Genomic DNA, 23,324 nt, shown 5'->3' with positions numbered 1-23,324 from the left:
CCAATTATGAAGAGTTCTTTGAAGACCACAGATGACTTCAAAGACATCAGAAAGGATTTAGAAACAACAGGAATCCTGACAACTGAAGACATTTTTTCGCTGTTTGAGAGCAAACAGAAGCGCCTGATAAGCTTCATGATTTGGTGAGGTTAACCCAATTTACAAGTTGATTTGAATTTCCAAAGGACATCATATTATAAAGAGTTCTTTGGAAGTGACATCAAAGACCTTCTGATATCTTCAGAATTCAGAACACCTATCAGTTGAGAACGTTTTGCGCGGTTTGAGCGCAAACAGAGCCCGATAAGCTTTCTGTGTTGATGATCTGTACTCAATTTTGGAATTGGATTGAATATCCTAGGTTCCTTCTATTTGGAGGAGCTCTTTGGAGGTAATCTCAAAGACATCAGAATAGGAATTCAGAACAACAGGAGCCTCATCAGCTGCTCTAGTACTTTGAAAGCCAAACGGAACAAGGCAAAGCTTACTTTTAACGACCAAATCGGCAGTGCTGGTCGAAGCACCGGCCGCATTCGAAGCCGTCGCCGTGTATCGGCCCGCATCGGCCGGCGACACATTCCTCAGCTCGACCACGATCTTGTTTAGCGAGTAGGACACCTTGACGCGCTCCCCATCCGGCTGCAGCTCCACGTCATTCTTCGTCACGCGCACGTCCGGCGTTGGATAACCGTCCACAATTCCCTCGATGATAACGTCAGCGCCCTGGTCGACGATCTTCCCATTGAACGGCGTCACAAACCGTGGCGCCATGTTGCGCCGCGCCGGCTTGCCCGTGCTGATCTGGCCCGAGTTGGCAATGATCGTCTCGTGGCTCGGCGCCACCCCGACGTACGAAGACGCCTCGTGCTGGACAGTCGCGGGCAGATCGTTCACCTTGTCGTAGCGCTGATGTTCGGCCGCTTCGGCAACCTGCGCCGGCTGATCGCCCACCTGGTGGAAGGAACGGTCCAGCTTCGCCGACTCGGCGTGCACCTCCGCGTGCGACTGGGCGACTCCGTTCTGCTGGACCATCGATGAGGAGGAGAAGGAGGAGCTCGTCGTCGAGCTGGTCGTGACGTGCTTCTGCAGCGTCACGCAGGACGAACCGGTCGTATCGATCTGCTGCATGGATTCGGTTGTAGCCGCCGGCAGGGTGGCCATCGGGGCCGGTCCAACCGAGCCGAGCTGCTCGAGCAGCTGCACGATCGCGACACACTGCGCATTGCCGGCCTCGTTCTCGGCGTAACACGTGATCTTGCCCGTCAGCTCCGGGCGTACCTCGGGGATGGTCAGCACCTGTCGATCGCCGCTGGTCGACACCAGGAAGTCATGCCCCTGCACGGGCTGATCGTTGAAGAACCAGCGTATCTTCGGCTGCGGCTTGCCAATCACAATGCACTCGAACTTCGTCGGCTCGTGCTGGCGCACCACGCGATCGGCAAACAGCTCGCGGAACGTCGGACACACCAGGCTCTCGGTGAGGAAGGCCGGCACCGTCTCGAACTCGGGCGCGTTGATCGTCTTCACGATCAGGTTGGAGAAGCACTTTGCCTCGCCGGACGCGTTGGCGGCCTTCACCGTGTACACGCCCTTGTCGTCGGGCAGGGCGCGCTCAATGATCAGCTTCACCACGCCATCGTCCCGCACGACACAGTGGACGCGCGGCGACACGGCCACATCGGTCGGGATCTCGCGGTTGTTCACGTACCAGCGGATCGACGGGCGCGGATCACCACTGACCGCACACTCAAACTGCACCCGCTCGCCCTCGTCCGCGAGAATGTCGCTCAGCAGACGCTCGAAGCGCGGCGGAGCACCGACCGCCGGCAGCACCCGCTCGACCGGCTGCCGGACCGCCGGCTCGGCCGTATTGAGCGGTGTCACCAGCACCGCACACTGGCTCGACGCCTCGCCCGCGCTATTAATAGCCACTACCCGGTACTCGCCCGCATCCTCGAGGAACGCCTCGCGGATCACGAGCGAGCAGCGGTCGCCCTGGAAGAGCAGCTGAAAGTCGTTCGATTCCTTCACGGGCCGCTCGCCATGATACCAGATCACTTCCGGCTCCGGCTGGCCCACAATCACACAGTCCAGCCGGACCGGTTTGCCCTCGAACACCGACACATCGCGCAGCGGCAGCTGGACCGCGGGCTTCACTGGCTCCATATCGCTTGCTAGTTCCGAGTCGCTGGTTTCGTTCGGCAGCCGACCCTTCACCACCACATTACACGAGCAGCACTGTTCACCGGCGATATTCTTGGCGGTCAGCGTGTAGACACCAGCATCCTTCAGGAATGCCTCGTCTATGACCAATTGCGCTCGGCCGTTTTCGTAGTAGAACTAAAATGAAGAACGGGACACATTCAGTCGCGAACTCTCGCGGGCGGTTGCGTGCGACCCCCCACTCAAGGGGGCCTCGGGACTACTTCGGGCGTGTTGCGACAGTGTTGGTAGGTGGTAGTAGTAGTGGTAGTAGTGATAGGCAACTAGTGTCAGTGTAGTAGTAGTCAACACACACACACGTCGTCTGTCGTCGTCTCGTTGGTGGTCGCTGTTTTCCTTCCCCATTTCAACGATCGCTATGGCCACACACACGCGCAAACATGCTTTTATATACAAACACAGATTTATGTGTCTCAACACATCGGAAAAAGAAAAATCTCCCCTTGGAGGTGATTTTCCCGACCCCCGCATAGCTGCAGTCACACTGCACCGGGGAACGTGAGCGACAAGAGAAAAGGACGGATGATGGTATTTTCAAACCGTTTTTCACGTTTTTCTCTCCACCCATTCGTGGACACTTGTTTTCGTGTGTGCTCCAATGCCTGGACGGGCCTGGACGGAGACGGCGGTTCATTCAACCGATCCGGCTCGGTCTCGTTTTTCAACCTCCGTCTCATCCTCCTGCTGCTGCGCTCAATTACAGCTTCACGCCGAGCGAGAATGCGTTTTTATGTTCGTCATAATTTTCATTGGTGGAAAATTTACGACAAAAGGTGGGCCGCGTATTTTGCAAAGGGGGAGGAAGAAAACAAAATCAAGGACTTGCAAGTTCAAAGTACCACCTCCTGCAGCCGCGTGGAGGAGAATCATTCCAAGCAATCAGCACAAATAACTGATCGCACGAAAGATCTGCTTTTATCGATCAGGTGTGTGTGTTGCCTTCACGCACAGCAAAAAAAGTACACAAAAACAAACCGTTCGTGCAGCTCCTTCTGGAAACGATCGCGTAACGGCTGCGCACAGCAAACACCACGGCGGCACCACATCAGTCGGTGTCATAATATACGGCCATACGTCTGACTGTGTTGGTGGATTTTCTTCCCGCCCCTTACGACAGTTTGTCACCGTGCATATCTCGTCTGCACTTCGGGGGTACCACGGAGCATGCGCAACACATACACGCACGCACACAAACGCGCACGACTGTCCGGTCCGGCACCTTCGCGGCTAGACCGAGAGGGAAAATTGTTTCTATTTTTAACTATTATAATTAAACTCTACAGAATTGGAACATATCGTTGGAGTAAATAACGATAACTGAACCCGACGAGCTGAAGTACTTGGCGCTGAACAACAACACGTTGGAGTAATGAGTTACCTTAAGTCCCCATTACCCAAAGACAACGTCTGCAATAAATACAAATCATTACATCTACAGGGGGGCTTTTGGGGTGAAAAATTGTGGAAAATCACATCACAAGGGACGAGCAGGCAAATCAAGGGAGCAAAGTGTCAGCGAAGGAACACTTAGAGCTAGAAATTAATGCGATATGTACAGCTTGGAGTTCCACACAAACGAAGGAAAACGCACACACACGCAGGGGACACACTCCGGCAGTGGGGCAAGACGGGGAAAAAGGGACTCGTAGTGGAAACTTGCAAACGCGCGGGAAATGTGTCGCGAATGCGCTAATTCATTTGACAACCCGCAACGATGTGGTGTCCCGCTGGATGACTTAATTGCGGCAAAGATTCGTGTTATGGTGTCCGAATTTGTGAGTATGTGTGTGTATGTCATTAAAAATGCATTTATATGGTTTTCCATTCCATATGTTTGCCGTGTGTGTGTGATTGTATGTAATGTCTACAGCTCAACAAATAAAAAAAGGTATTATGCGCCCGTTGGAAATCCTCAAATCGCTCCCCAACCCCCAAATGCACCTAAAGAAACAGATTTATTTTGACATTTAATGATCCCTCCCGAACCCCCCCGGTGCCTCGGTTTCGGATACTTACTTTAACCTCGCGGTTGGTGAAGTGCTTGCCGTCGTGCGTCCACATAAGCTCCGGCTGCGGCGTACCGCTCACCTTCGCCTCCAGCCGTATCTTCTGGCCGACCCGGGCCATCACGTTGGACAGCGGTTCCGGGAAGTTGGGAAACTCGGTCGGCTCCAGCGCTGTGGGAGAAAGTAAGTGGGATTAAGCAGTAGAAGCAGAAGAACGAACGATCGCACCACCGACATCGACATTTCAAACTTCTGAGGCTTAGGTGCCAACAGGTGCGAGCAGCTGATCGTGCGGCCGAGTGTATGGTATACTCGTATTTTGCTGTGCTGTCTATGTTTAACGCCTCCTGCCTCCTCCCCCTCTACTGAACACCAACACCTACAAAGCAAAGGAAAATGGTGCCTGTCTGTTTTTTAGCCGTACGGTGCGGTGTCTATCGGAAAATACAACGGGCAAACGGGCGCGCTCACTTTCTCAGGTCCTTCAAAAATAGCTCCAAGTGTGTTCGCGTACCTTCTGTCTGTGGTGCTTAGAATTCGGTACAAAGAATCCCCTTTCTACCGGGTGGGGATGGAGGGAAAACAACAAATCTCAACCATTTTACACTCACTCCAACAGCGCGATGTCTTCGCGTTATCGAATTGAAAATCATATTCCCTGCCCAAGGGAAACAAGGCAAACAATCACCGTTCACTGGGTGCATCATGCATCGTGCCAATCGTGGCAACAATGTAGCGCGCCTACTGCGACCAAAGTGCAGCCGAAAGAGCGCACGCGGCGAACGTTCCCAAGCAACCGCAGCAGCAGCAGCATCTAGCCAGATAGGAATGTGATCGAGCGTGTAATCTTAAATGAAACCGAGAGGATTGAGTTTGGGCGTGTGCGTGTGTGTGTGTGCCGGACGCAAGCTCAAACGAGGTACAAACTAGCGCTACCACTTTCCACCCATTTAGCTCCATCTGTCTTCTTCAATTGAGTGCAGAGAATTATTGCAAAAGATTAACGCACGCATTAGCGGCGATGCGTGTAATTCGTGTGACGGAGAGCATCTCGCTAACGAGGCGGGTGGTACAGACGCTCCGTTTGTGGGGCTTGCGATGGATTTAGAGTTTAAGTGGATGAACTGAAACCTCCGAAAGTGCTCCACGCTACTTCACTCTTTGAGACACTGCTTCTTAGTCACTTGAATTGGAGTGACTTCATCCTGCTTACAGGGGCCCATTTCCGGCTAATAAGTACGCTTTGAAGATCTTTTCAGTATAAGCTTGCTGCTAGAAACAGTCAATCGAATGTTATTTACGTAAACTGATCCAAAGTGAGTTCACTTAATGGAGTTCCATGGTCATTTGTACAAGCAACCAGGCGTCTCCATTGCCAAAAAAGAAAATCGCGCTTTTTTGCACTACCAATCGCAACCATGAAAAAAACAATGCAATGCCGAGGTAACGGTACACTTGACACACATACACACACACACACGCACGTACTTGGTGAATCTTTCTTGCGCACTGTTCCGATACAACGCTTGATCGAAGCGAAGCACATGTTCACGCACCGTCAACTGCTGCAACCAAGTTGTTGTTGTCAGCCACCGAGCACGAAATGGTCCACGATTGCGCCCCGATCGGTGAGTCAATCGGACCCCCCTTCGCCCTTAAATCGATACTTACGCTTGACCGTGAGGAACGCACTCGTTTCGTCCGAGCCGCAATCGTTCACCGCCCGGCAGGTGTAGTGCGTCTGGTCCTCTAGATAGACCTGCTCGATGCGCAGGGACGCAACGCCCGAAGCCGGCTCGTACGACTGCCGATAGTCGGGCGAACCGTCCACGCACTGCTCGCCCTTGTACCAGTGCACGGTCGGTGTCGGCTGGCCTGTTACCACACAATCGTACTGGAACGGTTGGCCCTCCTGGGCAACGCCACCGTCGAGCAGGCGCATCGTGAACGTCGGTGCCGTTCCGGCCGGTTTGGGCGGTGGTGGCGGCGCTTCCGTCACCAGCAGTCGAGCCGTGGTGTCGGCAATTCCGGCCTCGTTTGCGGCACGGCACAGAATGTCCGCACTGTCAGCGGTGACCGTTTCGTCGATCATGAGCGTACACACGCCACTGGCCGGATCGAAGCTGGTGCGATAGTCCGGATTGCCCTGCACACTGATGCCGTTCTTGTACCACTCGATCATTGGGTCGGGAACACCGGCCACTACACACTGCAGCCGGACGCGCTGACCCTCCTGGACGCACACATCGGACAGCGGTTGCATGAAACGCAGACTCGCTTCCGGTTGGGCGGTGGACAGTGTCGACGTGGTGGTAACGACTTCGTGGATCTGCTCGTGCACCTGCTCCTCGACCGTTTGGATGACCAAAGGCACTTGCGGCTCCTGCAGGTACTGTTCCTCGTCGATCGTCTGCACGTCAAACGATTGCTGCTGGTGGGGCAAACCAGCGTGCGACGTTGTCGTGGTGATTTGGACATCCTCTACAATGGTTGCTTCTTGTTGCTGTTGCATTGCCAGCTCCTTCTCGCGCTGGAGCTGCTCTTGTTCTCGCTCTTGTTCTCGCTTCAACTGCTCCAGGCGCAGTTGTTCTTGCTCCTGTTCCTGCTTCAACTGCTCCAGGCGCTGCTGTTCCTGTTCCTGTTCGCGTTTCAACTGCTCCAGTCGCAGCTGCTCTTCCTCCTGCTCTCTTTTGAGTTGCTCCAAACGTTGCTGTTCTTGTTCCTGCTCCCGTTGGAGCTGTGCCAATCGCTCCTGCTCCTGTTCCTGTTCCCGTTGCATTTGCTCCAAACGTTGCTGCTCCTGTTCCTGTTCCCGCTGTAGCTGTGCCAAGCGTTGCAGTTCCTCCTGTTCGCGCTTCAACTGCTCCTGTCGCTGCTGCTCTTCTTGTTCGCGCTTCAGCTGCTCCTGTCGCTGCTGCTCTTCCCGACGGGCCTGCTCCTCGCCGAGCTCCTTCGAGCGCTCGTACACCTCCGTCTTGATTTTGTAGAACGTTTGGAAGAGCTTCGTGTTTTCCGTGTACAGGGTGACAGTCTTGTCGCAGCCGTACAGCTGGGTCGATAGGTTGGCGATCTTCTTCAACGCGTCCAGCTGGCTCGTCTCGTGCGTGCGGATCGTGTTGTCGACCTGCGCGACCAGATCGTTCGCCACGTCGGCGTTGTTCAGTATGGTGAGCTTGTTGTTGGCGTTGATCAGTTCCGCGTTCAGGGTGCGATAATGTTCTTCAATCTGGAAAAGAACACAAGTCTCGAATTAATGCCATGCTTTCAAGAAGTTGTGAAATAGCGACTTACAATGGTGATCAGCTCGAAGTACTCGATCGCAATGGTGTGAAGCTGGCGGTGCTCCTCGAGCTTGCGCAGCAAGTCCGTCCACTCGTTGCGTATCTTGTGCGTTTCCGATTCGATGTAAGGGCTTGTCTCGGGGTACTGGCGTACGAGCTCCGTTCCAGAGCTAATAAATGCATCGATACGACGCTCAAGATCCTGTTGCATTGGGGCAGAAAGTACAGAAAGGAAAGAAATATTACATTCGACGCTAAACGGAAGGCCTACTTCAGAAGATGTTCGTCCCTTTCGCCAAGAAACGATGCAACACGCGGCGCAAACCGATACATCATCCCTGCGATCACTTTGAAGTGATTAACGATCATCAAAATGTCCTCTCTACGTATGTTGGCAAGTGTTTTGCCAATTTCCTCCCACTCGTTGCTCTCGTGACTTCCACCTTCCACGCAAAAAAAAGGTAGGCGTAGTGTAATTAAATGTCACGCATGATCACGCGACGCAGCGATGGGCAGCAGCGCACGTGGAACCGGCAACAGGTGCGCCGATCGCTAATTGTTAGTGACAGAGAAATGAGTGCCACTCGGGGCCGGACCCGGGGCGCGAACTCCGAGACGACTCATTCGTCATTCACAGATCGGACGGTCACGCTCCCTCTTTCTTCCCACCCCAGCAGAACGTTCGGCGCATGTTCCACCCAGGCCCCGATGGCTTAGAAGCCGTGGGTCGTCCCAGAACAAACAAATCTTTCGATTCTATAAATATTTACATAGCTCACGGGATATACACAGTGGAACAGACACACACACACACACACACATCGTCATCGTGGTGCGTTCGTGTTGCACCGCATCTCAGTTGTTGATGAATTTTCGATTGAATGTCTGTGGCGGGAGCGTTGGATTTAATTTTGAAGCCTGAAAACCAAAACAATGTTGGATATGTGTTTGTCGTGCGCCGTTGTGCTGCGCCGATGTGTGTCTAAATAATACAACGTTTCTCCATCAACGCCGGTAGAGAAGATTGGTTAGGGGAGTTTCCCATCAAACTCTGGTCTCTGGTTGCTCCAAGCTTCCAATATTGGACGCCCTAAGTGCCAACAAATGTTCGGCTACAGTACGCAAAGGGATAGCTCCTAAGATTGCTTCCCTAAACTATGATGAAAGACACAGGTCTGGCTATTGTAAACAGCTCCCCATGCATGTTTTGTACTTTGACCCAAGATGCAACCTCACCCTCAGTCCCGCGCAACGAAACAAAAACAAACCTTTGCGCAATGCGCACCGCAGCAACAATTATTATTGCATGTGCAGTGTGTGTCCTTGCCGAACCGGCGCACTATAGACCAAACATTTTGCATCATCTCTTGCGCACGTGTGGGTGTGTGTGTGTGTGTTTAAATAAGCGCCAAATATCCCCGCCCGATCATGTTCACTTTATTTGTGGGTGCTATCTTTAGCGGACCGTTTTGTTTGGTTTCGCTCGGCCTATTCACCCGCGAGCTATCGATTGCTTCATCGGGAATTATATCTACTCTGCTGTCGTGATATTAAAAATAGGCCTCCCGTACGCCACACACATAGGACCAGTGACAGAGCAAAAAAAAAAATCCCCTCCCAGCACCGGGTGTGCCCATCAATAATTGGCCCAATCAACAGCTGTGCGTTGATCGGGACGACATCCTTCATCGGACGTGAGACCCTGCAGCGCGCCATCTATTTCTAACCCCTACACACAATCGCGCGCGTGGCCGTTTATTCACACCCACACACACATATGCGGGAAGGTGGGAGGAGAAGGAGAGAAAAAAACAACAATTTATGACATCCAAAATGGTAGGCCGCCGTCGCAAACACTCCGAAGCAACAGCGGGAAAACGAACGTTTGTTTTCTTTGCTTTGATTCCACACACAACACTGATGGAAAAATCAAAAACATAAAAACTTCTTGGTTGGAGAAGATGAAGAAGAAGAAAACACGGCGACGAACTACAGCCGTTGGTCTTATTTTTCCTCCCTTCATCGTTCTCCCCTTTTTGGCTCACACTGCTGGCAATTAGTGTCAGCAGGAGCGCAATTCAAATGTGTATTTGCGGCTTGCAGAGATCAAACACAGTGGGCGAACGAAGATGGCGCCTAAGAGCGTGGCGAAACATGAATTTGAACGATTAATCGTCGCTCGGCCTTGCTCTTGAACGATCTTGCACCAACTTGATGCGAATGATAAATAAGAGTCGCTGTTACGCCACACGAGCTATTTGATGATCTTCCAACACCTTCACTCACTCACTCACTCACCTGCAGTATTGTTGCCCGCTCCTCGAAAGCAACCCGGACGGACTGAGCCTCGGCCACACTCTCCCCGTACTGTCCACGGGTTCGCTCCAACCGCTCAGCCTCCGCCCGAATCGCAGCCCGCACCTCCCCCAGCTCACGATCGAACGCCAGCACACTGTGCTGCTTCTTCAGCTCACAGTTCTCCGACTCGGTCTGCGACTCGAAGTACGTCCGCAGGTTCTCCAGCAGCGTGATGATCTTGTCCGTGTCGAGCTCGCGGGCTCCGGGCGGTTCCAGCGCCTTCACCCGCTCGATGATCTGCTCGCTCTGCTGCAGCAACCCGCGGAAGTACTCCATCGTGGCCTGCTTGAACTGCTCGTAGCCCTCCGCGATCGCTTCCACACTGCCCGGACCGGTCACGGTTTGCTTGGTGCCGAAGTACTCCCGGATGCTGTCCCGGCACTGCAGGATCGAGCGCAGGAAGTGTTCGGTCGCGTCCGACAGCTCGCCAAAGTCGGCCCCGAGCGTGTGGAGCTTCGTCTTGATCGAGTTCAGGTTGTTCTTCACCGCCACCATGTCCTGTTCCGTGCCGGGGTCGGCACCGGCCGCCTCCAGCTGTGCGATCGTGTCGAAGCGCTGGGTCAGATCGGCTTCAGCGGCCTGCACATCCTGCTGCAGCTGGGTACGTTTGCGGCCGATAAACTCGATCAGATCGGCTGGATTGTCCAGGGCGGTGCTGAAGAGCGGATACAGCTGCTCCTCCAGCTTGGATGCTACGGCCAATGTCTATCGGAAGGCAAGTGAAGAAGGAAGAATGCATCCAGACACATGGCAAGGAATTGTCTTCACACCAGCAGAAAACCTTACCTCCATGTTGGCAGCCATGATTTGCTTCAGTGTTGTCTCCGTGCGTCGTCGACTGTTCCAGCTTTCCCACTCATTACTGACGGCCGACTGGCGGTCGGCAAATTCGGCGAGTGTCCGCTCGACGCACTGCGCTGCGCGAGTTTTCTGCAAGTATGCGTCCCCGATCTATGCGGAGATCGTGCGCGCGCGAGGGAGAGAGAGAGAAAGAGATAAACCGTTAGTGTAACCGCACCGAGCGCAGTGGGTGTGTGTGTGTGATGGAGCGTGAGTGGGAAAGGCACAACAAAACGGTCGGGAATAAACGAAATATTATATTCGCTTTCTCTCATGCTCGAGCGTGTGTTACGGCGGCCGTGTTGGAAAAATAGTGTGTGTTTGCGCGGGTGGCCAATGACGACCGGCCGGAATGATAGACCGTCGAGCAAATGGTGGCCGATAGTAGTGCGAAACAGTTCGCAGAAGGAAACCATCACAAGCACACACGTACAGACCGTTCCGGCAAACGGAAACAGAGTGTTCGGGGCACACATTTCTGGACCAAATCGACGGACCCCCGAGCAGCGCAACAATGATCTGCGGAAATGTGAGGATCATCGATTTTCATTAATATTTGATAAGGGTATCATCGCTGGTCGGGGACTGACACTAATTAGGTTGGCCTGGTATTTCCGCGACACCGATCGAGCGCTAAATTAATATTAATTTACGGAATTTTCGAACCGTTCGAGCTCGCTCGAGAGTTAATTGATATCGCTGCACCCGACAGGGACAGATCGTTTAGCACTCGGCTTTTCCTGCCCAGAATCTAATGGCAAAGTTCGTGCCAAGAAAGAAAGAAAAAAAAACACATTCGCCACGCAGATACACGAGATTTTGTATGTACTAGCAGTTCCCGAAACATGAAACTATCCTCCTAACACCATCCCCCCTTTCCCTACGTTTAAAGGCGATCAAATTACAAGCGCGAAAAGCGCCAAACTGCATGCAAAGAAGCAAAAACACACACACTCACACCGCTCTTACCCTACCCCTCGACAGCTCTCCCTCTCTATCTGTATGCGCACACCACAGCGCACCATCGGGGCCGATGAGAAGGAAAGCATTTAATTTATTTTTACTAACTCGGTTCTCGGTCCGTGATATTTTCCACGAGCTTTGGCCGCGCCCGCGGCTCATTATTCAACGGCAGTCATCCGTTAAAACCGCTCGACCACCATGACCGTCCAAAACCACACACACTCACACACACACACAAACACATGCACATCTATGCTCACTAGAAACGGCAAACTTCTCCAAGCATTCCTCCACCAAACCACGAAACGTCCACACAAAACACACAAGCAGTAAAGTTGGCAATGGTCCAACCTCGTGCAAACGTTATTTAGTAACGTTTTGTCGTCATTATTTTTCCACCCCTTTAGTGACAGGTGTGGACTTTTTGGGGTGTGTGATCGAGCACCGCAATGAACCCTTCCTACCTGGTGCAGCTGATCGAGACACTGGCCACCGAGCGGGCGCAGGCTCTCCAGCGTCTGGCGGATGTTGGCGATCGCGGCCAGGATGAGCCCGTGGTCCGCCGGGTTGTCCTTGAACGTGGCGAACTGGATCGCGTGCGCATCGAACTGGTTGCGCAACGTTTCCGCCTCCTGGTGGAAGCGGATGTACAGCTTCAGCAGGTCGACCCGCTCGATGACGCAGTTCTTCAGCGCGATCCAGTGCTGACGGATGAGGTCGATCTGCCGCTGCACGTCATCGCGCTGCTCGTCGGCAAGATGCTCCAGGCTGGGCGTCAGCCGGACGAGCAGGTTATTAATAGCGTTGCCTTTGATCTGGAAGGAGAGGGAAGCGCGTCGGTACAGGTACGTCAGGATTAATGAACAGTTGTCAAGCTGTTTGGTGCGTTTGTTGTTGTGCGGAGGAAAATTCACGGAAAAGTCGTATAATTTGTAATCCAAAATGAGAAAACATCTGTTTCATGATGATTGATAGTGTCATAAAGCGGTGCCCGGTTGGCAATTCTACTTCCGATTGTGAGACAAACACCCATAAATTAAATGAAACATCTGGGCAGTGAAACACTCAAGATGGCTCTCAGTATAAACGGGAATAGAAGAATACGTTGAAAACTCTCTCAGATGATATCTAGCAACAGATCTAGTTATGAAATCGTCTCAAAATCAACGATCTTCAGATTTTCAAACATCGATTGCATCGTTCGCTTGCAATCAGTTGCATGCATCTTGCAGCTTGTATGCAACTTGTCCGTTAGCGTTTGAACTCACCTCAAGATCATTCAGCAGCTGATGATGAAGCAGCAGACAGTCTTTGGCCTCGGGCAGGCTCTCGCCCATCCGATGTATCGCATCGCCACGCACCAACCTTTGCTCGCGTGCCTCTTCCAACCACGCAAACAGTTGACCATACCGCTCCAGGAACTCGTTCAGTGCCTGCGCCGTGCGGACATTGCGCTCACTCTCCTCATTGCAGTAGCGCTCAAAGTGTAACTTCCTCTGCTCGATCCGCTCAATCATCGCCTGGACGCCCGCAACCTCCGGCTTGGTGCGGCCCACATCATCCACCAGCGAGTAGCCCATCTGCAGCACTTCCCCGATCGTTTCCCGAATGTCCTGCAGCAGCTTCTGGTGCGCCGGCAGATCGTTCGGTGACGCAGGTCGCAACGGCGTCCCGGCGACCTGCTGCTCGAGCTGATCCAGCCGCTTCAGAACGGCCGCCGCTCGGGTGAAGAAATCACGCGACTGCCCCAGCAGCGACTCCCGCTGATCGATCTCTTCCAGATGCTCCGAGCAAGCGCTCAGCACCGCGTACGCCTTGGCGCAGGCCTCGTCGCCGGCAAAGCATCCACTCGTAAGCAACTCCTCGGTCGTTTTGGTTATCTTGAGCGATTTGTCTCGCAGCAGGGCCGCTTCCGGTTTGAGGTTTTGGTACGTTTCTAGCAGCTCGGCGGCTTGTTCCGCCGACTCGCCCAGTGTGAACGAGCTGAGCGTTTGGCCGCGCACACGCGCCAGGCACTGTTCGATCTCGTCCAGCTGCTTCGCAAGTATCGCCAGCGTGAGACACTGTTCGAGCTGGGTTTTGCGTGAGATCCACGCTTGTTCGAGCTGATTACGGCGGTTGGAAAGATCCTCCAGCCAGGACTCGACCTGCCCGATCGCCTGTACCGCATCCAGCTTGATGTGGTTGGGGCGGGAATCGAGCGTCCCGATCTCGGAAAGGACACGCAACCGGTCCAGCATCTGCTGGCCGGCCTTGAGGGTGGCCGCAACAGCCGCCAGCATGTCGCCGCGCAGATCTCGGAACGAATCGAGGAACTCTCGCACCGCGTCGATTTCGATCGGGATCATCGTGTCGTTGCAGGCGACCTCGAGCGAGGACATTTTCCCGTACGCTTCGCCCAACCGCTCGAAGAAGGCTACGTTCAGCAGGACGATGTCGCGCCGTTCGGCCAGCATCTGCTTGATGTCGTGCCAGACGGCATTGAGTGAGGCGGCCATCTCCTCGATCAGCGTTGGGTTGGGCCTTTCGTTCGATGCAATCTTTTCCTGTATCTTTCTATAGAACTCTTCCAGTGGCGTTGGCATGTTCTAAAAGGGTTGAAAAAGATAGAGAATGATTAGAAAAAGGATTGATCAAAGGGTGCTTCGTCACGTACCTGTATTTGCCGCAACAATTCATCGTGTTCATTCTGAAGCTTCAGGGCATCATCCAAGCTGGGTCCAAGAAATGTGAACTTTGGCAGCAGATCCGCCACCTTTATGTACAGTTTTTCTCCACTCTGCAAAGATAAGAGAAGATAGCCGTGAAGTGAGTGGGAGCTGTTGGATAATATTCATATCAATTAACCTGTCCCTGACCATCAATGAGGCGATGGCCAAGTTCCCGTGATGTGTGATTGACGTCGGTTTGGCGTTCTTCCTCCGCAAAAAAGGTTAATTAATGAATGCATAGCCTGCTGCTGTTGCATTGCCTCCGGAATGCTGCTGCTGCTGTTGCTGCTTGACATTGGGCAGGCAAAGCAACCCATGCCATGAAGGTGGTGGGTGACGCTGTTACGCAACGACACGCAGAAACGTGAGGCATTTTGACGCGCAAAAACGCTCATTTGAAAAGGGGGGAGGCTAGTTGCAGTTTTCGCAAACGACATCCAACCGGCTGCAAGCGTGTAATCGGATCCCGGATTAGATCTCCCCTGCGGATCTCCTACGACACACATCTTCTTGACCACACCAGCCCTGCGTGTGTGTGTTTGGCCGAGGCGCCCGTAGAGCGGATGTCCCCTCGGATAAGGTTGCTCCGTTGCGTTTGGCAGCAATTTGTTTGTCACTTGCAGCGTTAGTGGGGGGAGATGGGCCACACTGACACATGATCGCTCTCTGGGCGGATCGTATTGCGGAGCACCTGAACAGAACGCCAAGAACATCCGATCGGTGAGAAGGTGAGAAGCCTAAACCGATTCAGTCACCCTGGAGCTAGGGCGCAATGACATTTTTCCTTCAGTAAGTGTCCTACTGGCATTCATAACTTAAACATTCAAAAATTCAAAATTGTTAGCTGGCGAAAGGTGGAGCAAAATTAATTGGTCATGTTTTGGATGACCTCAGGGACCCTGCCAAGCTCCCTATGTCCAGAAGGAAAAGGAAGACTGGCGATTTGGGCATCCCCTATTTCGATCGTCTGATTTGTCTCTCTCTCTTTCTCTCTATTGTCCCTTCTCTCGTCGATCAATTTTGCGAGGTTCCATTTCACCGATTCGCACCGGTCGATTTCCCGCCACGTCCCCGGAGCAGAGCCCGGCTCGGAGACTTGCTGTGCGACTCTTTTCCGTTCCGGAACGACGGTCACGCTCAATCAGGGCACAAGCTAATACGAGCTTCAAACTCAAAAAACGGTGACCAATAATTTGACACAAATGTTTCTATGCTCAAGTGAATGAAGCGGGTGATTGGGGGGGGGGGGGGAGATTTGTGAAAGAAAGTGTGCCTGAGTTGTGAAAGCCAGCTCCGAAGGGGGAACGGTTGTTGTGATCGTTTTCTCCACGCAGGCGACAGGAAGGCTTACCTTCCATGGCTCGTCGAAGGTTATGATCTCGTAAAACATGCTTGTCGTCGTCGTTGATGGTCGTTATGCATGGTTTAATAGTACCGAAAAGTCATAAGAAAATGTCGTACAACACCCAAGACGTACAGTGGAGAGAAAGAAGAGCGAGAAAAGCTACCTTAACTAATCTACCGCTCGGAATGATCTCCATGTGTCTCCGGTTTAAACAACAACATCAGCTTAACAACAACAAACCCCACACACACGGGCAAACGGGGCAACAACTGCATATGTTTGTAATTATCGGCCTTTCAACCCTTCACCCTTTCACCGCGTAATGCACCGTGGCCGTTCATTCACAAAGAAGAGAAAGATAAGTCAGCCACAGAACGCTCATCACTCTTCTTCCGTAGCATTCTTCATCGATTGCTTTGCACCAAACTTCCTTTCTAAACACCACGCTGGATGTCGATGCTGTCGGGAAAAGGGTCTGTGGGAAGAGGCTGTGTATAGAATGCATGTTTCGATGAAAAGATACACACAAACAATACTCCCCTTTTGGTACGTCACAATTGAAAGTCTTTTATCGTCCCTCCTTCTGCTCACTTTCTAAACATACAATCCATCGTATCATCACACAACGATCAAAGGCGGATCGCACCCACCCAAGACGCTGCTCAATCAATCTCGCCGAATCGCGAGACAAAATACAAATTCCCATCGCCCAACGCCACAAAATGCCGCGCTTGTGGAGGAATTATGCAAACCACGTCCGGCACTCGGTTCTGTTTTCATTTCAAACTCGAAACGGTATTTCTTCGGTGCGTCTTCTGCTGCGAACTCCCTCTTCAACCTCCGTTCGATTGCACGTTTGATCGCCCAGCGCCCAGCGGCGGCCCACGGTCACGGTTGATCCCGCTATCCAAACCGGTGGAACTCCGGCGGAACCCCACTGGCCAGCGGGCCAGTTTGATAAGGTGTAATGGGGCATGGACAAGACGCTGTTTGCTTTGCAGGTTTTGCTGCTTTTATTTTGCGCCCAAGCTCCATCGTAATGTCTTTGCCGTTACCCTGTGTCTATGCCTGTTGGGTGCCGTCTTTAGCAACAAAATATGTTTCCAGACCATCGACCTCGAAACAAATAAATACACACACACACACGTGCACAGCCATACATGGAGTCAAAACAAGAAAAAGTGAGACTAAATTGCGCAATTACAAAGCAGTCCAGCGGCTTTGCTGTGCGAAGGAGGATTTTGATTTCGAAGCATTTAGCCAGCCGGTGAAGCTTTTATAATTGAACCATCTCGTTAACGAATCAATTGCTCGTTCAATTTTGCCCGTGTTTCGTGATCTCTTTTACATGGTCGTTTGGTTCCGGTGAAAGAAGATTAATCTTCAGCAGAACTGTAATTGGAGTTCAGGAAAACATCGTTCCTAAAATAATTTCTTCCGCGCGATCAGCACCCGACGATCGATGCAGCGAAGGGAAAGGACATCCGAGCAGCAGCAGCAGCAGCAAGATCGCTTCGTTTAATGAAACCAACTCCATAAAATCTCCTCCCTCTCTCTCTCTCTCGGGATGTGTATCACAGAGTGCAAAATTATCTGGAATCTTGTACCATTTCTTGCCTTCTTTTGCCGTTCTTCCGAGGGTGAAAGAAATGGACACATACGGACATATTTATTGCCCCGATTACATTCCGGATAGGTATTAATGGGGTAAACGGCCTGTACGGGATTAATGGAAAGCTCCCTCTTTAGGTGAACGCTGCTCCGAGCTATCGGAGCCTCGTTGAGAAGGTCAGGACACCTCCCCGAGGTGGATCAAATGCCCCGAACCCGCAGGAAAAGGTCGCGCTTGTGAAATTCACTGCGAGAGAAAAAAGCAACGGATTTAGAGTTGTTTGCCGAATACCAACCAACGCCACCCAAGGAATCTCTCGCTGGCATGGTGCGAAAAGTCAGGGCAAGAATTCTCCCGGCGGTTTGCATTGGCTTGCCTGTGCGCGCGTGATTGTCTCGCGCGAGTCAAATACCACCCTTGGGCGTGATCCCTTGGCATCTCCCTACCCTTGATTTTCCCAATTAAACCCGTTAAACCGTGGTTCCTGCCGCGTTGCGTACTCTAGCGACCGGTTTTCACGTACATCCGATCAGTGTTTGCAGTGTGCGAGATGAATTAAAATTATATCCACTAAATGAAGCAACAAATGGGAAAGGGCACCGAAGGAACGGATCTTGTAACGGAGGGAGGCGAGAGCATCAGCACGAGATCACTCGAGAAGCTAATCCAACCGATGCGCGGGACGTCATTCTTATGCTGAGCGAGAGATGCTCTATCGGAATGACACTCGCTCTCTCTTTTCTCTCGCTCTCCCCAATAGAGAAGAAAGTAGTGAAGCTGGTGGATCGGAAGAATGAAGTTTATTTTTACGCTCCGTATGGTTCGCATTATGATGGTGCAGCAAAGGGAACGGAGGAGGAGACGAATGATGATGAAAAATTACAAACATGAAGCAACCACATACCCTTCTCGGAGGGTGCAGTTAGGCATTTTCCAGCATTGGAAATGAAATTCTAGTGTTTTTTTTACTTTTCTCCCTTCTTTTACAAGAGTTCGATGTTTTCACTTCAAGATGATCTCACTGTGTGGGGTATTGCAGCTTTAATAGGGCAAGGTCGCACGGACCCTTGTGAAGCGCCCTGTGCAACAAGGCGCTGATTGCAATCACTGTGTTTGGGGTTTAGACGAGTGGGACCGATTTTTCCCATCGATGATGTAACACCATCGCCGTGATGATGAGATAGCGTCATTGGTTTGGAAATAATTTTACCCTTCTGCTCAAGCAACATTTCACTCCGATGGAGGATCGCGTGATCCTCCGTGTGCTGATTGGAAAACCGGCAGCAAAATATCACTCCAAACAAGGCAGCGACACCATAGAAAGATCGGCAAAGGCGCTGTGTGCATTGATTATGATTTGAAGGCGCCCGGGTCGTCAGACTTGCCAAAAGCGCGCCCAAAGCAGGTTTTGCGTTGAAGCACAGGCGCCCGATCTCCCGATCTCTCCCGAGGAGACTGTTTGGTGGCGACGAAAGCAACACGGTTGATGATTCGTGATGGCGGGGTCAGTTCACGGTGCTTCACGCCAAATCCATCAAGTTGTGGCGCTGTTTTTTTCGTCCGTCAACAGCTGCACGTTTTGTTTTGCGGCGGGGAGCGGTGAGCAGGGAGAGCGTGAGCATTAAAAGTAAGAAACGGCACACGAAGCAACCGCGGCCGGCATATGTTTTTTCGCTTTCGGTACTACTAAAACACACGCTGCCCGAGGCGAGAATTGTTTTCCTATGCTAAAATGTTGTGAAATAGGGAAGGTTTGTGGCTTTTTGTGTTCGTTTCGTGTTGCTCACGAGCTCCATCTGTTTTTATTTCTGGGGGGGAGCCAGGAGGGAGGAGATCAATGAAGAAGGAGATGGAAGAAGAAAATGCAACCACAGACGGTAGCAATGTCCTATAATTTTTCTGATGCTCTCGCCTCTCGCCCATAATTCATTACGAGTACTTCCATTTGGCTCTCGCGGGCGTCCCAACAAACTGTTGCCCTTTTCCTGTTTTCCGACCCGCTTTACATACGGCTGTACGCCACATATGTAAGCATTAACAACAATTCCCCAGCTTGAATCTGCTTCCGATCAGTAACAGGCCGCTCGACCTCTCGTGTGTGTGTATGAGCAACCGACGGAGAAGCAAAGATTAATTTTAGAACATTGCAACATTCGAGCGAAAGGCACCACCACCATCATGACGTCATTTTGCGTGTGAGGATTTTGTGTTGATCTACAAAGAAATGGTCCACCGAATGCATGCACGCGCTCACAAGTGTTTTCTTCATTTTGGAGCATATCGCAAAGTGACTTTTGGATCTCCAGAAGCAACTCCAAACGGGTTTTTAAATACGTTGCCGCTTAAAACAAACAACACTCCGGCATTAAATCAATGTACGCGAGGCCACACTTAGGGCAGCACGCTCCAGAAAAACTGGGACAGTTGGTCCAGCGTGAACCTTCACAATCAACGCTTTGCATACAGTTTCAAGCGCACAAACACACACCACTTGGAGGCTCAAGATCAGCCTTCCTCACACAGACACACGAATTGGCCTCCCGCTAAAGCCAGCTGGAGCCGCTGTGCACATGAAATTGCCGCGCCAAATATGGCCAAACGCCATTGGGGGAAGGCAAACAAACAAAAAACCCAAAAAACCACGACCTCGGTCGCACCTCGGCGTGTTGTGGTGAGGGCATGAATGAATATGCACACGATGGTAGGGTGGGAGAAGTTGTCCGCATCCCAAGCGATCTCAGGTATCATGTCAAGGCGTCTCAAGCATGAAAACCACCTCCAACACCACCAGTAAACTCGGTCGCCTCTACTAACACACAATCGCGCACACGGTAGAGTGAAAGGGCTCGAAGGAAACAGGTTCGAAGTTCCGATAACCGACGACGCTTGTTTATAAACACACACACACACACACACGCGGTTTTATTGGAATCTCAGTCAATGGTTCAGCGTGCGCTCAGTTCAAATGTCAGATCCGATGCGTCAGATGCACGCCATCTGTGGCTCGATGTGACTCAGGCTTTCATGCTTTCGGTCCGAAAAGAGACTCTTGATTAATGGACACTCTCTTGCAGCAAGACGACACTGCTTCGATCGATTGCAGTAGCATTTCGTAGTCGATCGATGTATCATCATTTCCATATATCTCTTGTTCGAAGAATGTACATGCAAAAATCCATTTTTTCCTAGTTACATTCGGCGGAGTTTGGAGTTCTTTTCCCTTCCCGGATCGAATGTTTTCGTAGGGCCTGTTGTTGGAAGCCTGAAGTGTCAGATAGGAGCCTAGGTGAGGTGACTAACACGACCGATCGGTGTGGACGGTGGACTTAACGAGATGCCATCCTCCAAGTCTGCGTCCAGGGTGACGACGACGACGACGACGACGAATGGTCGCGGGTGGTGTGAATTAATGCGCAATTCATGTGTGCAAGACACGCCGGTGCGCAAATGAACCCTGAGTATTGTTGTTGTAGCTCGTTTACTTCTTCGTTTCCCTCCTGTCATGCCATGTTTGCCCTGGGGCCGTCGTACATCGCGGCATTATTTATGAGCTACACGCATATTGTGCCCTGGGTCTTGCCGTGTCGATTATTTATACCCCTGGTGCAACACCGCGCCGGGAATGACCGGAACCTAGCGCACAACGACGATGTACTTTTGCTGCCAAACGGCTGCCATATTTATGTATTGGGGCACGCAAACACCATCAACATCACCAACACTGCGTTGCGTTTATTAAATAAAAGTCTGGCAAAAGAAGCGTTAATTGACATTCTATTAGCAACGGGATGATAACCAAACCAACCAACCAACCAACCAACCAACCAGGTCTTGTCCGCATTTGCACCAAGCAGTAGTAGCATTGCCCACTCTCCGAAACGAACGAACCATTTAAAGCCATTGCACAACGATTGACCTATTGAGCAGGCTTAAAATAACAAACAACGATCGATGATCAATTAAACCCGAGCGCATCGCTTTTCGTGGGGCTTACGCTTCCGAAACAAGATACAAATCCACGCGGCCAACACACTTGCTTCCAGCAGAATTTACATCCCGCCTCCTCCGTAAATTCGGCTTCCAAATTGCAATTCGTTCCGAACGAGCATTGGAAACCCGTTGCACGCCACGAACTTGGGAGTTGGGAAGCAAGAAAAACGGTACATACTCGGTACTACTACTCTCGGTCATAATTATGAGTCCAGTGAGGCTTGCGTACGATCGAGTCCGGGATTGAGCACAAGCCCGACGAAAAACCGCCCAGCAGCCGCCCCTTCGTGCCCCGAAAACTATTGGAGCACAGAAGAATGCGCGCACTGCGGCTGCTCTGCTCTCGCTGCCCCGTTACGGCTATTGGCGCTGGTCGATCAGCCGTCAGCGTGATCATGAATTTGGGACATGGAAAACTGCACTTCCTTCCCCGAAAGTGGCACCCGGAATTACCAGAACACGGTGTAGGAGGAGGTGAAGGAACGTTTCAACAACGTCGAGGTGAATGTAGGCGTTTGCCATCGATCAACTGTCGATCGTCCGGAGGTACTGGCATGGTACAACGAAAATTTCCCTTCTGCCGGAGTGAATTTCTGGCCAGACCGCAATGGTACTGTCAAATTGGATTTGTTTTTGTTTAGTTCCGTCCGCTCGGAACACAAAATAAACACATTTAGTGCGTCCAAAGGCCTGGTCACGCGGCGTCTGTGGATCTAATTTCAACCCCTTTTTCTAAACCGGGCAGAACTGGGGACACTAAATTCGGGTTTCGCAGGGGTTTTGTGGGATTTGAAAACTAACCCCATTTCCTTTCCTTTACGCTTTACGCGTGTTTTTATTGTGTTCAAGCTGCAGCACCAAACCGAAAGGACAGTATGACTTTATTCCCGTTTGCAATTTACGACGATCTCTGTTTATGTTACTCCACCGGTTTGTACAATTGGTACAACTTAGGTGGTACAATGTATTGTGCGGACATAAAGCAACATTTTCTGCACCATGTTTTGGCACTGGAACTGTGACGATGGACACGATCGTTCTGCTTTTCGATCGCCGTCTTCAAGCAGACGTGCAGCGGGCAATAAACAGGCGGCCGACCACCCCAGGTTTTGTGGGCTGTGTCGTACCGTGGGGACATGGAACCGGGACTTTGAGGTGATTTTATTTTCGGAAAAAGTCGATCGCAAAACCAACCACCAACCAACCAGCACATACGGTGTAGCTGTAGCGTGACATCAGCATCGTTTGGGGAGTTGTTGGAGAAAAAATAGCAGCAAGATGCTCTTGAGATTCCAGTTTCTTTCCCTCCCCGCGAGCGCGTGTGCAGATTCTCTGAAGGTAGAGGAAATTTATGGTTCTATGGATTTATGAAAATCCCCCACCTGCAAGAACCGTTAAAGCAACAGTGTGATAAAGCAATTAGCAAATGTTCTTAGCGAACCATCTCCATCAACGCCGAAAACCCCGGCAGGCAACAACCAAGCCGAACACCAGTTATGCGTATTCCATTTTTTTGTGCGAATTTTCAAACCTTCTTCTCCCACGAAACACTGTAGATCATAAAAAAACGCCGTCCGCTATGGAAAATACATGGCAAATGTGGAGGTGGGAAGAAAATTAGCAAAAACATTCGCGCAGCACACGCACCAGAAGCGGTCGGCAGCGACTTCCCGGTGTTTGAAAATGGAAAAATGAAGATTGATCTTGAGTCGGGTTTCGTGCTGGCGGTAGCTGGGGGTGATTGGGCGGTGGTCGGGCGAATATCTTCTCCCATTAATAACAAATAATACAAAACACCCTCCGGTTGCTAGGCTTACTTTGTTTACGCATCTGCTGTTCTGCGCGGCCTACGCGCGCAATACGCCATACGCCGAGAAGCGAGCCAACTCGTGTCAAACGCGTTCGACAGAAGAAAGGTTCAAGAAGAAAAGGAAAATGGAAAATTTATCGCCACACATCTGGGCGACAATCCTGTACGACGGGAGTTTTCCGCAA

The 23,324-nt window shown here is 51.6% G+C and overlaps 1 protein-coding gene across 2 annotated transcripts in view; it reads right to left on the bottom strand.

Moving 5' to 3' along the window:
• LOC120948117 (titin) overlaps positions 1-23,324 on the bottom strand; it is a 158,474-nt gene that overhangs the window by 111,872 nt on the left and 23,278 nt on the right. For both annotated transcript variants that reach the window (XM_049607064.1, XM_049607065.1), the window contains exons 10-15: positions 10,655-10,819; positions 9,809-10,573; positions 7,521-7,712; positions 5,901-7,455; positions 4,240-4,400; positions 489-2,340 (exon numbers count right to left, since the gene is read on the bottom strand). In XM_049607064.1, coding sequence (XP_049463021.1) covers positions 489-2,340; positions 4,240-4,400; positions 5,901-7,455; positions 7,521-7,712; positions 9,809-10,573; positions 10,655-10,819 — 4,690 coding nt within the window. The remainder of the gene's footprint in view (positions 1-488; positions 2,341-4,239; positions 4,401-5,900; positions 7,456-7,520; positions 7,713-9,808; positions 10,574-10,654; positions 10,820-23,324) is intronic.

This window comes from Anopheles coluzzii, chromosome 2, assembly GCF_943734685.1.
Source record: "Anopheles coluzzii chromosome 2, AcolN3, whole genome shotgun sequence".
Lineage (NCBI taxonomy): Eukaryota > Metazoa > Arthropoda > Insecta > Diptera > Culicidae > Anopheles > Anopheles coluzzii.
Note: the sequence above shows the minus strand (reverse complement) of the source record. Positions and strands in the feature narration are given on the sequence as shown.